The sequence below is a fragment of the Nerophis ophidion genome, linkage group LG03 (genome assembly GCF_033978795.1).
Source record: "Nerophis ophidion isolate RoL-2023_Sa linkage group LG03, RoL_Noph_v1.0, whole genome shotgun sequence".
Lineage (NCBI taxonomy): Eukaryota > Metazoa > Chordata > Actinopteri > Syngnathiformes > Syngnathidae > Nerophis > Nerophis ophidion.
The window spans coordinates 31,498,251-31,514,079 of NC_084613.1; the positions used below are offsets into that span (position 1 = coordinate 31,498,251).

General features: G+C 39.4%; 2 protein-coding genes across 5 annotated transcripts in view; one reads left to right on the forward strand and one right to left on the reverse strand.

Annotated features, from left to right (window-relative positions):
* znf839 (zinc finger protein 839) overlaps positions 1–4,121 on the forward strand; it is a 17,988-nt gene extending 13,867 nt beyond the window's left edge. The window contains exons 8-11 of one of the 4 annotated variants that reach the window (XM_061894868.1): positions 3,181–3,247; positions 3,327–3,337; positions 3,377–3,564; positions 3,637–4,121. In XM_061894868.1, coding sequence (XP_061750852.1) covers positions 3,181–3,247; positions 3,327–3,337; positions 3,377–3,564; positions 3,637–3,994 — 624 coding nt within the window. In that variant the 3' untranslated portion in view covers positions 3,995–4,121. Of the gene's footprint in view, positions 1–3,180; positions 3,263–3,326; positions 3,565–3,636 lie in introns of all 4 variants that reach the window. The other 3 variants (XM_061894867.1, XM_061894866.1, XM_061894865.1) reach the window with 3 other exon arrangements.
* cinp (cyclin dependent kinase 2 interacting protein) lies at positions 4,004–15,407 on the reverse strand. The gene is made up of 5 exons (XM_061894957.1): positions 15,173–15,407; positions 12,793–12,949; positions 10,303–10,399; positions 8,393–8,522; positions 4,004–4,345 (listed from the first exon to the last, which is right to left on the reverse strand). Exons 1-5 carry the CDS (start codon positions 15,177–15,179, stop codon positions 4,143–4,145), a joined length of 594 nt encoding a protein of 197 aa, XP_061750941.1. The 5' UTR covers positions 15,180–15,407; the 3' UTR covers positions 4,004–4,142.
* Positions 15,408–15,829: the final 422 nt, after the last annotated feature.

Genomic DNA, 15,829 nt, shown 5'->3' on the forward strand with positions numbered 1-15,829 from the left:
GGTTAAATGGGAGTTTGTACAAAAAGATAAAATAATGATATTTGTTGTCCCAACTAAGAGGCATGTTTTAATGGTGGAATGGTTGAAAAATGTGGACTGTGAAACTTTCCAGAAAGACGTGGAAATAGGGCTTTGGAAAACCGGAAATCTTGGCAATTCTTGGATTTTTTTGTGGGATTATCAGAAGTTTGTATATTTCCCAATCATTGTCAATGGGGGAACATTCTTGGAAAACTTTGAATCCTGAGTCATCTGGGATATTTGGAAAGGTGAAGTTTTTGTAGCTACCCGAGCCAAACGTGTTGATTCTGGAACATGGGATGAAATCTGGGAGAAGATGAAGAAGTTCAATATAAAAGATGACTTTTGTCAAATTTTACGTAACGCTAAACTGTAATACTACAGCTGAGCGATATAGGCGAAAAAGTACATCTCAAAATACTTTTGCTTAAACTCGATATTCGATATATATCTCGATATATTTTCCGTTGAAAGTATACCAATAAAGATAATTAGTTTTTGAGAAAAACTCAGTGAAATTGAAGTGAATGACAACTACACTGTCAGTGGCACTTTTATTAGAACCCAATTAGTAAAGATGGGTAATAACAGCACAGAAAATAAACTGTTTAAGTAGCACAGAAGGACATAACATAAATAAAATATAAACATATTCTTTCTATGTAAAATAAATAACATAGCTGTGCGAATAATACAAATTGTATCAAACTCAGATAAAAAATTAATTTGCAGGCACTTTTTAATTCCCAGTCGATGATGTAATGGACTGTCACACACGTACGGTACTGGTCAGTGCCAAGTAAGTCACTTGACTTCAGTGGCGACTGTGATTTTCTTCACTCTGGCAGCATTTCTTTTGCGAAATATACCAGGAACAGTTTTGATTTGGGCTTACATGGTAAACAACTCAAATGTATGTTTTATCCAGTCGCATCCATTTGTCCAAATGTGGCCAAGTAGACTCATTGTGGGTTTCCTGGACGTCGTCTACATCGAAAAAGAAACATCTAAAGAAGAAAAACACTCTGCCATCTTCCACTAGTTTTTTTTATATATTGGGGCAGTATAGTTCGGGTGGTAGAGTGGCCGTGCCAGCAACTTGAGGGTTCCAGGTTCGATTCCCACTTCCGCCATCAAAGTTACTGCCATTGTGACCTTGGGCAAGACACTTTACCCACCTGCTCCCAGTGCCACCTACACTGGTTTAAATGTAACTTAGATATTGGGTTTCACTATGTAAAGCGCTTTGAGTCACTCGAGAAAAGCGATATGTAAATATAATTCAATTCACCTCACTTCAAATCACCCGCTTGAATATTCCCTCTTCTCTTCTTGTCGTCATGTGGGATGTCTGTTGTGTTCCTGGTTCCATGACCCGACCTATCTAGCCTCTGATTGGCCTGTCTCTAATGATCCCAACTAATCGTCACTCATCATAGGAAACAACCAACCAATCATGGATATATATTTCTTTGAAGGAGGAAGGGGAGGGGTTTAGTAGCCCATGACAGGGAGTGAGGAGTGGGGGAGAATCAAGGAACACTACAAATAAGCGGTGTTTGGTCATTTTAACGTGAAATAAATTATATCGATATCGCAATATTATATATATTTTTTTTAAAATATATTGATATATCTTACAAACTCGATATATCACCCAGCCCTACCATATACTAGCATACTACTGTTTTGAAAACAAATGATAAAGGTATGCATCATCCTGTTATAGCTCACATTCTATATTGTTTTTTGGGAAAAGGTGATCATAAACGTTACTTAATTAATAAAAAAAATAATACAAACGAAATCAAATTTTTATGCATATGTAAACTTATTCCGTTATAAACATTCATTCACTTTCTTCTTTCCTACATGGATGTAAACTTTACCGCTGCAAGTATTTTCATTTAATACGTTGTAGGAGTATTTATTTCAGTATAAAAGTGTATATGACCAATTTAATTGATTATTCTCCACTGTATGTAGATCATCAATCGTTTAAAAACCGCCACATCTACACTTTCATGGCAAATACTGCCAACAAACTTAGAAATTGGGGAGTTAGTTTCAATGTCGTTTATTACAGTGGCCTCTAGCATTTCATCTTTGGATTTATGATGCCCATAAGCTGTGTGTTCTCCCTTTAAGAATGGCAATATGTGGGATGAGTGACGTGTGTAAGTGAGTGGGCAAGTTAGTAGAGTGAGCGCTAGCATGTTCAGGAGTGTTAATAGCATGGCGGATGTCCGCATGGCTTTGTGGAAAACATAAATAAAGAGTTGTAACAAATCGACGGCCTCGTCATTCTGACCAAAGAGTGTAACTGTTGGGACCCAAATCGGAGGGTGTTTCTTGGTGCTTGGTGAGGCTGGATCTTTGAAAATCAGCACACCTGGTCGTAAAGGTGTTTCTCTTAGTCTGTTTACATGGCGGGCAAAATACCTTTCCGTCGTTATAAGTGAGCCATTTGATGAAAAGTGGCTCCTGAAGCCACTTTTCATTGATGCTTCGCTTCCTGGGTTTATTTCTTGCCATGACCAAAACAATAACATGCGGGAGTCCTAATACTGGAAATGTAGTATTTGTTATCGATAAAACTTTTGGCGAATCAAAATTTAAGAAATTGTACCGTAGGGTTAATTACTTTGAAGTTGACCAATCCAAACGCAATACACGGGCACGGAAATTTTACTCTGCAAATATAAACAAAACATTGTTTTGACACGGAGAAGGCAGGGTTGGGGAAAAAAATAATAAAGAAACCGTGTGCGGGGGGACGCGCAGACTTCCGAAATTGCGCATCCTTTCTGATTTCAATGCGTAAAAAGACACAAAAAGTTTGTTAACGCCAACACTGACTGTGTACTACAATGTGCTAGTGTACTAGCGTACTACTATACTACTGTTTGTTAGCATACTAGCGTGTGCTAGCAGTACTCCGCATGTTATTGTATGGACAGTAGAGACAGATGGATGGACTTCCTTGGTCTGTCTTGTCTCGGTCTCTTTGGTCCTCATCCCTGAGGAACTTTCCATCATTACTGCCATCTCATGGACTGGATGTGCACTTTCACAATACATGTCAACATGTCTGGGAGAGGAAGATGTGTGTGAGCCAATAAGGTTCCTCTGTGATGATGTAATTTGTTTGGTCTTCAGAACTCCAAGATGCTTCCTCCTTCCAAGCGCTTCAAGATGGAGAACTGTGCTCCTCTGCACCACAACGGTACTGACACCACAGGTACTTGTCGCCCTCGTTGTCATGCACAACCTTTGCTAGCCGCTCACCTTCTTCACATGTGCAGGTGTCAGCCCCGTGACTCCGCCCCCTGCCGTGGTCACAGCGCCGCCAGCTGTGACTCCGCCCCCAAGCGTGCTTTCGCCGCCTACTTTGACTCCAACTCCTAGCATGGTCTCAACTCCACCAGTTGTGGCTTCACCCCCACCAGCTGTGACTCCGCCCCCACCAGCTGTGACTCCGCCCCCGAGCGTGGTCGCAACACCGCCAGCCCTGACTCCACCTTCACCACACAACTCATCCTGGTGAGGTTCGCTTCCGATGGGTTGACTGTGGTTCCTCGCAGGTTTCTGATGTCTTGGATTCTTATCTTACAGCTCCACCGGGCCTAAACTGGCTCCTCCCCCTGCCACACCCATGGAGGTGACCTCAGGTGAGAATGAGGAGGCCCCACCCACAGAGGAGGCGGATAAGTCAGCCTGGACGGTCCAGAACGAGAGCCAGACCGCCTCAGAAGACCCGACGGAGTCCTGCCAGACCAAAGAACTGGAAGAGGGCGAGGAGATCTACATCCAGACTGAAGGCATGACGGTCCAGCTGGCGGAGCCCGGACAAGAAGGCATCGTCATTGTCAACGGCCCCGACGGGACCACCATGCACATCCAGACCCCGGAAGGCGTCCCCCTGGAGGCGGTCCAGGCCCTGCTGGGCATCGAAGGCTCCAAAAGCACCTGAGAGGCCACCTTGAGTTTGGACTTAATTTATTTCATCCTGGGTGTGGATGAGATCATGTTGATATGTAGATAAGACTATTTTATTACCTTTTATTACTTCCTGCTTTGCAATAAAAGTCCTCCTCAAAGAGCACGCCTCTTCCTGCCCCTCACAGCGCCCGGTGACCCGTCTCCAACAACATGGCCTCCAGCGCCACTCTGCCCGCCGCCGCCATCTTGGGCTGGTGCAGCCAACACGACAGGTAGACCAGGCTCTGATCCGGGGTTGCGCTGTGGGCCACTTCCTGTTGGACGATGCGCTTCACACGCAGCTCCTCGCTGAAGCACTTCAGCAGCACACCGCTCTGCTGCTCTGGAATAACAACAACAATACTAGTTGTAGTATTTATATATAAGCAGTAGTACTACTCAAAACAACAATACTACTTCATACCAGTAGTAGCACTACCAAAACCACTATGATACTACTTCATAACAGTAGCAGTACTAGAAACAATACTACTTCATATTAGTACTTAAAACAACAATACTACTACTTCATACGGGTAGTAGTACTTAAAACAATAATACTACTTAATACCAGCAGTAGTACTCAAAACAATACTTCATACAGTAGTTATACTACCAAGACAACTACAATACTTCTTCATACCAGTAGTACTGTATTTTTCGGACTATAAGTTGCAGTTTTTTTCATAGTTTGGCCGAGGGTGCGACTTATGTGTGAAATTAACATGTAAAATATTAAATATATTTAGCTCATTCACGTAAAAGACTAGACGTATAAGATTTCATCAGATTTTGGTAAACGTATAGCATTTTCTATATGTTATAGTTAATTGAATGATTCTTACCATAATATGTTACGTTAACATACCAGGCACCTTCTCAGTTGGTTATTTATGCGTCATATAACGTACACTTATTCAGCCTGTTGTTCGCTATTCTTTATTTTAAATTGCCTTTCAAATGTCTTTTCATGGTGTTGGGCTTTATCAAATTAATTTCCCCCCAAAATGCGACATACTTATGCATTTTCAGCAGGTGCGACTTACACTCTATACTTATATATACTTATATAATATGACCATAACTGTTCATTTGAATGGGAATTTCAGTTTGAATGTAAAAGGGTATTTTGGAATTTCGGGAAAACTGGGAATTTGTACAAAAAGTAAACTGGTTGTTTTGTTATCCCAATGAAGAGAAATGTTTTGGAGGTGGAATGGTCAAAAACAGTTGAAAAGTTTGGACTTTCCAGGAAGAGGTGAAAAAGAGGGCTTTGGAAAAACCAGGAATTCCTGGATTTTTTTTAATTTGAAAGATGGTAGTTTGACTGTCCATAGTGTGTGGATGGAAGAACGCTTCAAATCGGGTGAGAAATGTGGAAATTGTCCAAGTTCAAAAAATGGCCCATTAATTTTCAAATAGAAAATTGACCCAAAATTCTGGGTAATCTAGGATATATATTGCGAGGAGCTCGTGACTTCAGGTTGAGCCAAGCGTTTTGATACTCCAATGGTTCCGATTGGATGAACTCTGTGGGCTGTGGCGCGCGCCAAAGTTTTGCGGCGGAATAATAATACTAATAGATTATTTTTTTGATGGAGACCAGGGGTGTTAAAGTCATGTTAGCTCTGGGGCCGCATCTATTACAAAATCATGGCATGATAACTTAAAGATACAACTTTATATTGTTTTCTGTGTTGTACTCCGGCCCAAAATAGAACCAGCACGTTCTGTAAACGTGCATATCATAAATAAACCCTAACCCTGAATTGAACGTTCTGAGGAATAAAACGAAGTTTTAAAAGCACCATGAAGAACACAAAGAACTTGGACTTCATCTCACTGTTTCTAAAAAGCCCTTTAGGATTGAACAAAAACACAATAAATAACTATTCATTTGTCAATTCCTCTTTTCGCTTCCTTTAAAGACATAGTTTCACAGAACTATGTCAATGTGCAACATTTGAAGTCTTTATTTACGCCTCTTTGTTTCACGTTGGGTCGAGGAGAAGGACTCACAGCCCTGTGTACCTCTTGCTTGGTACACTTGATCGCCCAGGTATAAACAGCCTAACAGAATTACTGTTGCAACATCCAGTCAACACATTTGGAACAGCAGTTAGTTTAAAAATGCAGCTCAAGTTTACACTCCGCCAACTCGTCTTGTGGGCCGGATTGAACCTGATCATGGGCCTAATCCGGCCCAGGGGCAAAAACAGGATTTCAAAAATGACAATACTGTGAAAAAAATCAAGCCAAAGGTTGCAGGGCATGAATGTTTGAAAGTGAGTATCAGACTTGACCACTGGCCATCTATCCATCCATTTTTCTACCAATTGTCCCTTTTTGGGTCGCTGCATTCGGGCAGAAGGCGGGCTGCACCCTGGAAAAGTCGTCACCTTATCACAGGGCCAACACGGATAGACAGACAACATTCACACACTAGGGCCAATTTAGTGTTGCCAATCAACCTATCCCCAGCTGCATGTCTTTGGAAATGGGAGGAAGCCAGGGTACCCGCAGGGAACTCACGCAGTCAAGGGGGGAACATGCAAACTCCACACATAAAAATCCCAAGCGCAGGATCGAACCCAGGACGACTCAGGACCTTCGTATTGTGAGGCACATGCAATAACCCCTGTTCCACTGTGCTGTAGTACATTTATACCATATTATAAGACCTGCATGATATATCCTAGTACATGTATTGTACAAACCCCGTTTCCATATGAGTTGGGAAATTGTGTAAGATGTAAATATAAACGGAATACAATGATTTGCAAATCATTTTCAACCAATATTCAATTGAATATGCTACAAAGACAACATATTTGATGTTCAAATTGATAAACATTTTTTTTTTTGCAAATAATCATTAACTTTAGAAATTGATGCCAGCAACACGTGACAAAGAAGTTGGGAAAGGTGGCAATAAATACTGATAATGTTGAGAAATTCTCATCAAACACTTATTTGGAACATCCCACAGGTGTGCAGGCTAATTGGGAACAGGTGGGTGCCATGATTGGGTATAAAAGCAGCTTCCATGAAATGCTAAGTAATTCACAAACATGGATGGGGCGTGGGTCACCAATTTGTAAGCAAATTGTCGAACAGTTTTAGAACAACATTTCTCAACGAGCTATTGCAAGGAATTTAGGGATTTTACCATCTACGGTCCGTAAAATCATCAAAAGGTTCAGAGAATATGGAGAAATCATGATATTACGGACCGTTGATCCCTCAGGTGGTACTGCATCAAAAACAGACAGTGTGTAAAGGATATCACCACATGGGCTCAGGAACACTTCATAAAACCACTGTAAGTAATTACAGTTGGTTGCTACATCTGTAAGTGCAAGTTAAAACTCTGCTAGGCAAAGCAAAACCCATTTATCAGCAACACCAAGGAACGCCGCTGGCTTCGCTGGGCCCGAGCTCATCTAAGATGGACTGATGCAAAGTGGAAAGGTGTTCTGTGGTCTGACGAGTCCACATTTCAAATTATATTTAGAAACTGTGGACGTGGTGTTCTCCGGAACAAAGAGGAAAATAACCATCCGGATTGATATAGACTCAAAGTTCAAAAGCCAGCATCTGTGATGGTATGGGGGTATATTAGTGCCCAAGGCATGGGTAACTTACACATCTGTGAAGGCACCATTGATGCTGAATGGTCCATACAGGTTTTGAAGCAACATATGTTGTCATCCAAGCAACGTTATCATGCTTATTTCAGCAAAATAATGCCGAGCCACATGTTACATTAGCGTGGTTTCGTAGTAAAGGGGGGGGTTACTTTCCTGGCCAGCCTGCAGTCCAGACCTGTCTCCCATCGAAAATGTGTGACGCATTATGAAGCGTAAAATACGACAGCAGAGACCCCTGGGCTGTTGAACGACTAAAGCTCTACATAAAACGAGAATGGGAAAGAATTCCACTTTCAAAGCTTCAACAATTAGTTTCCTCAGTTCCCAAACGTTTACTGAGTGTTGTTAAAAGAAAAGGTGATGTAACACAGTGGTGAACATGCCCTTTCCCAACTACTTTGGCACGTGTTGCAGCCATGGAAATTCTAAGTTAATTATTATTTGCAAGAAAAAAATAAAGTTTATGAGTTTGAACATCAAATATCTGGTCTATGTAGTGCATTCAATTGAATATGGGTTGAAAAGAGTTTGCAAATCATTGTATTCTGTTTTTATTTACATCCAACACAATTTCCCAACTCATATGGAAACAGGGTTTGTATGTTCTAAAACATCTATCACATATTATACCTGTATAACATGTATCATACTAAATGTCTGTCTATGTATTGTAGGCTGCATTGAAATGAAAGGATGACAGAAGATAAACACAGAGTTTAGTGAGAAAAAAAAGAACACACCAAAGTGTTTGGTACTCCAGCTGTGGAACAAAGGAACCTTCCTGCCTTCAGGTCCAAACTGAAAGTCTTCCAGTTCCACCAGTCCTCGCTGGGACGCCATCAGACGCTGCATCTTGGACAAGATGGCCGCCTGCCAGGAAGGAGACACAAACATCCGTCACCATGTTGCTGGTCAATTTCTACCACTTGGTGGCCAATTTCTACCATTTGATGGAGAATTTCTACCATTTGATGGCCAATTTCTACCCAATGGCTAATTTCTACTACTTGATGGCCAATTTTATACCATTTGATGGCCAATTTCTACCCAATGGCTAATTTCTACCTCTTGATGACCAATTTCTACCATTTGAAAAACAATTTCTACCACTTGGTGGCCAATTTCTACCACATAATGGTCAAAAAACTACCACTTGGTGGTCAATTTTTACCATTTGATAAACAATTTCTACTACATGGTGGTCAATTTCTTCCCCGTGGTGACCAATTTTTACCATTTGATAAACAATTTCTACTACATGGTGGTCAATTTCTACCACGAGGTGACCAATTTTTACCATTTGATGTACAATTTATACCATTTGATAAACAATTTCTACCACTTGGTGGCCAATTTCTACCTTTGGTGGATAATTTCTACCATTTGATAAACAATTTCTACCACATTGTGGTCAATTTTTACCACTTGGTGGATAATTTCTACCATTAGATAAACAATTTCTACCAAATGGTGGTCAATTTTCTACCACATTGTGGTCAATTTCTACCACTTGATGGACAATTTCTACCACCTGATGGACAATTTCTACCACTTGGTGGACAATTTCTACCAACTGGTGGTAAATTTCTAACACCTAATGGTCAATTTCTACCACTTGGTGGTCAATTTCTACCACTTGGGTGCAGTTGAGTGTTCCAACAGGACAATGACCCCAAACACATGTCAAAAGTGGTAAAGGAATGGCTGAATCAAGCTAAAATTAAGGTTTTAGAATGGCCTTCCCAAAGTCCTGACTTAAACGTGTGAACAATACTGAAGAAACAAGTCCATGTCAGAAAACCAACAAATTTAGCTGAACTGCACCAATTTTGTCAACAGGATGTGACCAAAAACTCAACCAGAAGCTTGCCAGAAGTTTGTGGATGGCTACCAAAAAAGCACCTTATGGCAGTGAAACTTGCCAAGGGACATGTAACCAAATATTAACATTGCTGTATGTACACTTTCGACTCAGCAGTTTTGGTCACATTTTCATTAGACCCATAATATATTCAGAAAAGAACCAAACTTCATGAATGATTTTTGTGACCAATAAGTATGTGCTCCTATCACTCTATCACTATCTGTAGAAATTATTGGAAACTCAAGACAGCCATGACAATATGTTCTTTACAAGTCTGTGTAAACTTTTGATCGCTACTATATATATACCCTACCCCATATATATATACACACATAAATGTATGTAAAGGTACATACAGTATAGGTACATATAAAAATAGGTATATAAAGGTATATACAGATATACAGTATAGGTGTATATACATATGTATATGAAGGTACAGTAAAGGTATACAAATATAAGTTTAAAGAATATATATATATATATATATATATATATATATATATACATACATATGTATATATAGCTATACATGAGTATTGTGTAATTGTTTGTGTAATTGTTTTGTAACCAAATGTAAAGGTGTTATTATTAAATAATTGTATAATTGTTTTGTTGTCAAAGGTTAATGTGGTATTATTAAGTAGTTGAATAATTGTTTGGTTATCAAATGTTAAGGTGGTATCATCAAATAAGTGTATAATTGTTTGGTTTGTTTTCTACTAATTGATGGACAATTTCTACAATTTACTGAACAAATTCAACCATTTGATGGACAATTTCTACCATTTTGTCGACGATGTCTTGCAGCTTGCCACATTCCTGCTGCAGCTGTGCTGTGATAGCTGCCTGTTCTGATGATGACTGTTCCACCGTCTGCCCGCTGTACCCACAACAAAATATATATTTTATATATGCACTTTACAAAATAATGCACTTCAAAATAAAACAGATATATACGTATTTATTTACAAACCCCGTTTCCATATGAGTTGGGAAATTATGTTAGATGTAAATAGAAACAGAATACAATGATTTGCAAATCCTTTTCAACCCATATTCAATTGAATGCTCTACAGAGACAAGATATTTGATGTTCAAACTCATAAACTTTATTTTTTTTTGCAAATAATAATTAACTTAGAATTTCATGTCTGCAACACGTGCAAAAGTAGTTGGGAAAGGGCATGTTCACCACTGTGTTACATCACCTTTACTTTTAACAACACTCAATAAACGTTTGGAAACTGAAGAAAATAATTGCTGAAGCTTTGAAAGTGGAATTGTTTCCCATTCTTGTTTTATGTAGAGCTTCAGTAGTTCAACAGTCCGGGGTTTCCGCTGTCGTAATTTACGCTTCATAAAGCGCCACACATTTTTGATGTGAGACAGGTCTGGACGGCAGGCGGGCCAGGAAAGTACCCGCACTCTTTTTTTACAAAGCCACACTGTTGTAACACTTGTCTTGCTGAAATAAGCAGGGCCGTCCATGATAACGTTGCTTGGATGACAACATATGTTGCTCCAAAACCTGTATTGACCTTTCAGCATTAATGGTGCCTTCACAGATGTGTAAGTTACCCATGTCTTGGGCACTAATACACCCCCATACCATCACAGAGGCTGGCGTTTGAACTTTGCGCCTATAACAATCCGAATGGTTATTTTCCTCTTTGTTGTAGAGGACACCACGTCCTCTGTTTCCAAATGTAATTTGAAATGTGGACTCGTCAGACCACAGAACACCTTTCCACTTTGCATAAGTCCATCTTCGGTGAGCTCGGGCCTAGCCAAGCCGGCGGCGTTTCAAGATATTGTGGATAAAAGGGTTTGGCTTTAACTTGCACTTACAGATGTAGCGACCAACTGTAGTTACTGACAGTGGTTTTATGAAGTGTTCCTGAGCCCATGTGGTGATATCCTTTACACACAGATGTCGGTTTTTGATGCAGTACCGCCTGAGGGATCAAAAGTCCGTAATATCATCGCTTACGTGCAATGATTTCTCCAGATTCTCTGAACCTTTTGATGATTTTATGGACCGTAGATAGTAAAATCCCTAAATTCCTTGCAATAGCTCGTTGAGAAATGTTGTTCTAAAACTGTTCGACAATTTGCTTACAAAGTGGTGACCCTCGCCCCATTCTTGTTTGTGAATTACTTAGCATTTCATGGAAGCTGCTTTTACACCCAATTATGGCACCCAACTGTTCTCATTTAGCCTGCACACCTGTGGGATGTTCCATATAAGTTTTTGATGAGCTTTCCTCAACTTTATCAGTATTTTTCGCCATCTTTCCCAACTTCTTTGCCACGTGTTGCTGGCATCAAATTCTAAAGTTAATGATTATTTGCACAAAAAAAAATGTTTATCAGTTTGAACATCAAATATATTGTCTTGATAGCATATTCAATTGAATATGGGTTGAAAATGATTTGCAAATCACTGTATTCCGTTTATATTTACATCTAACACAATTTCCCAACTCATATGGAAACGGGGTTTGTATTAAAAAAAACATATTTGTAAACCAAAATAATGGATATATTTTTTTGGGTATTATTTTCCAACAAAAATTATGAATTTACAAAAAAAAAGTATTTGTCAACAAAAACAATGAAGTACAAAAAATGTTGAAAACCTAAATAATTAAAAAACAATTGCAAGTAAAAAATAATGATTTAAAAATCTAAATTACATATGCAGACAAAAATTATTTAAGATTCGTAAATGCATCTTTAAACAAAAATAATGACTTAAAAATATTTGTAATGAAAGATAATTACTATCAAAAATGCTAAATTATTTGTAAACATAAATAATGATTTTAGGATTTAAAAAATGTTTTCCAAAAAAAAATAATGGATTCAACGTTTTAGAAAGATTAGTAAATAAAAGTAATGAATGTAAAAATGTATAGAAATGTTTTTATATAAAAATAATGAATTTAAAAATAAATTTAACATTTAACATTCTAAGGATTTGTAAATAATCAATAATGGTTTTGACATTTTTCAAAATTGTATGAAGAGAAAAAAGATTTGTAAACAAAAATAATGGATTAGAAAAAGGAGAAAAAAGATTTGTAACAACAACTAAAACTCAAACAAAACTTATTGAAATGATAACAAATCGTATTGTATTCTGAGAAAGGAAAGCTGATTGAAAATGTTAATCTTTATTTTGGAAACCAAAATGCATTGTTTTTGTTTAGAAACACACCTGTTCTTTATCCATACGTAGCAAGAGTCAAAACTAACATTACATCCGCTCACCTGCTGCGCCTCAGGTTGACGATGTTGGTGGCGATGGCGAAACCTTCGTCATTTGCTTTCTCCCAGCGCAGCATCAGGTTGTGCCAGTCGGCGGCATTGTCTTTGATTTTGCGCGCACTTCCTGTTAGAGCTGAGCACTTCCTGTTTGTGACGTCACCTGATGGCAGCAAAAGACACACGGTGCGTTCGCTGTACACTTCTTTCTTTTTTGCTTTCACATGTTTTTGATTGCACTCATACAAGATGTCATCAAGGTTTTTGTATTAACTTACCAGTACCTCAACTTAAAGGCCTATTGAAACCCACTACTACCGACCACGCAGTCTGATAGTTTATATATCAATGATGAAATCTTAACATTGCAACACATGCCAATACGGCCGGTTTAGTTTACTAAATTGCAATTTTAAATTTCCCGCGAGGTATCCTGTTGAAAATGTTGCGGAATGATGACGCATATGATGACGCGTGCGTGTGACGTCTCAGGTTGTAGCGGACATTTTTTTCCAGCCCGATCCAAGCTATAAGTAGTCTGCTTTAATCGCATAATTACACAGTATTCTGGACATCAGTGTTGCTGAATCTTTTGCAATTTGTTCAATTAATAATGGAGAACTCAAAGTAGAAAGATGGAGGTGGGAAGCGTGCACTGCAGCTGCCTTTAGCATCACAAACACAGCTGGTGTTTCCTTGTTTAAAATTCCCAAAGGTGAAGCTTTACTATGGAACAGAGCGGTCAAGCGAACATGGTTCCCGACCACACGTCAACCAGCAGGTTTCGGTGAGAAAATTGTGGTAAATAAGTCGGCTCTTCTCGTAGACATCAGCGGAGCTTGCGTCCTGCTGCAGCTGCGTGGCTTCCTTCCCTCAGAGACACTAGCGGTCACTACACCCCTGGCCACACCCCTTCGACTTTCAGGTACTATATAATCTCACTAAAACACTAGTAACACAATAGGCAGATAAGGGATTTTCCAGAATTATCCTAGTAAATGTGTCTAATAACATCTGAATCGCTCTCACTGCCCTCGCCTTTTTTTCCCCCCAGATGTGAGAAGCTCCACAACCAGTGACGTCACGCGCACATCGTCTGCTACTTACGGTACTGGCAAGGCTTTTTTATTAGCGACCAAAAGTTGCGAACTTTATCGTCGATGTTCTCAACTAAATCCTTTCAGCAAAAATATGGCAATATCGCGAAATGATCAAGTATGACACATAGAATGAACCTGCTATCCCCGTTTAAAAAAGAAAATCTAATTTCAGTAGGCCATTAAGAGTACCTAAACAAAATTTCGAAATTTCGTTCTTATTTGTACTGTAAAGTTCAAATTTGAATGACAATAAAAACAAAGTCTAAGTCTCTAAGTCTAAAGGAGTACCTCGTCTTAAGAGTACATACGAGTCATACCAAAGACTATAAAAATGGGACCCATTACCTCCCTGCTTAGCACTCAGCATCAAGGTTGGAATTGGGGGTTAAATAACCAAAAATGATTCCCGGGCGCAGCCATCGCTGCTGCTCACTGCTCCCCTCAACTCCCAGGGGGTGATCAAGGGTGATGGGTCAAATGCAGAAAATAATTTCGCCACACCTAGATTGTGTGTGACAATCATTGGTACTTTAACATCAACAAAAGTGTACCTCAATATAAGGATATTTTGAAATACAAACTGAAGTTGACAAAATCATAACATTCACTTTTACTCAATTAAATTTGAGCAAGTTTTCAAATCCTGACAAAGATATTAAACAATTCTCACTATATAACATACATTTTAAGTTATTGGAATAAAACATAACACCCCAAAAGGGACAAGCGGTAGGAAATGGATGGATGGACATCTGTGTTCCATATACCTTGCTGCGCATGCTCGCTAGCTAGCTGGGTTTGTTGCCTCTCCATCCATCCATATCCTACCGCTTGTCCCTTATGGGTGTCTTTGAACATGTATTACTAGTCCATGTGTGTGTACACTTGATTGATTGAAACTTTTATTAGTAGATTGCACAGTTAAGTACATATTCCGTACAATTGACCACTAAATGGTAACACTCCAATAAGTTTTTCAACTAGTTAATCAATTCACGGTTAACATGGTTAACATGGTTAACTTCTAACATGTATTAATAGCCAAGTGTGGGTTTGGCTACACTTTTTGTTGTTGTGCTTTAATTGGTCGTGTCTTTTTCTATGTTAGCATTTTTACATATTGAGAGCATTTCCTGCCAAGCAGAAATAAATGCCTCTGACTAATTTGTTAAGCGCTCAAGATAGCCACATTATGAAGTTATTGAATTCAGACCAAACAGCGACATTGTCCTTACGATAAAACCAACATAAGGAGTTATTTAGGGGCAAAAACAAAATAATTTCACCTTCCATGTGATCGACGCTCGTTGACTTATTGGTTTTCTTCTTCGGTGGTGTCGAGTAGTCAAGCGCGAACGAACCGACCTAATCAGCGCGTTTGTGAATGACTCGGGACTGACGGGCTTGCCGTCGCCATTAACTCGTTCAATCCTTCTGCTGGCTCAGCTAAAGAAGGAAAGCAGGTAACATGTCAATTCTCTTTTACTCCATCTGTTTGAATTTATATTTCCGGTGGGAAAAGGCAGCTGTACAGTCTTGACTCCTACTGGTCTACTCTTTTTTCCGGTCTGAATCACCCACACTCGATAAACAAGCGGTATGATTTCTCCCTCTGCTGGTGGAAGAGCAACATTACATCATCCGAACTGCCGCTCAACGTGAACGTTGGGAGTTTTTCGTGAAATACACAAATTTGTGTCTGCTCCTGTCTCTGGCCATGTTCCCTCCACCCCAGCAGACGATGGCGTGGAACACCGCAGAGGCCACCACAGTGTATATGTTTGTTACTTTTTATTCATAGCTGCAACCTCAAAAGGGACAAGCGGTAGTAAAATGGATGGATGGACGTACAAGTGGCTGGTTGCATCAGCTGTGCTCTTTTAATGTCCTTTGACGTTTCCCTTTTACTTCTTACACACATGTAAAAGGGGTGTGTGTTATGG

Coding starts and splice junctions, on each gene's coding strand:
- cinp (XM_061894957.1), bottom strand. Junction 10,400..12,792: donor GTCAACCTGAGGCGCAGCAG/GTGAGCGGATGT, acceptor TTGTGGGTACAG/CGGGCAGACGGTGGAACAGT. Junction 8,523..10,302: donor AAGACATCGTCGACAAAATG/GTAGAAATTGTC, acceptor CCTTCCTGGCAG/GCGGCCATCTTGTCCAAGAT.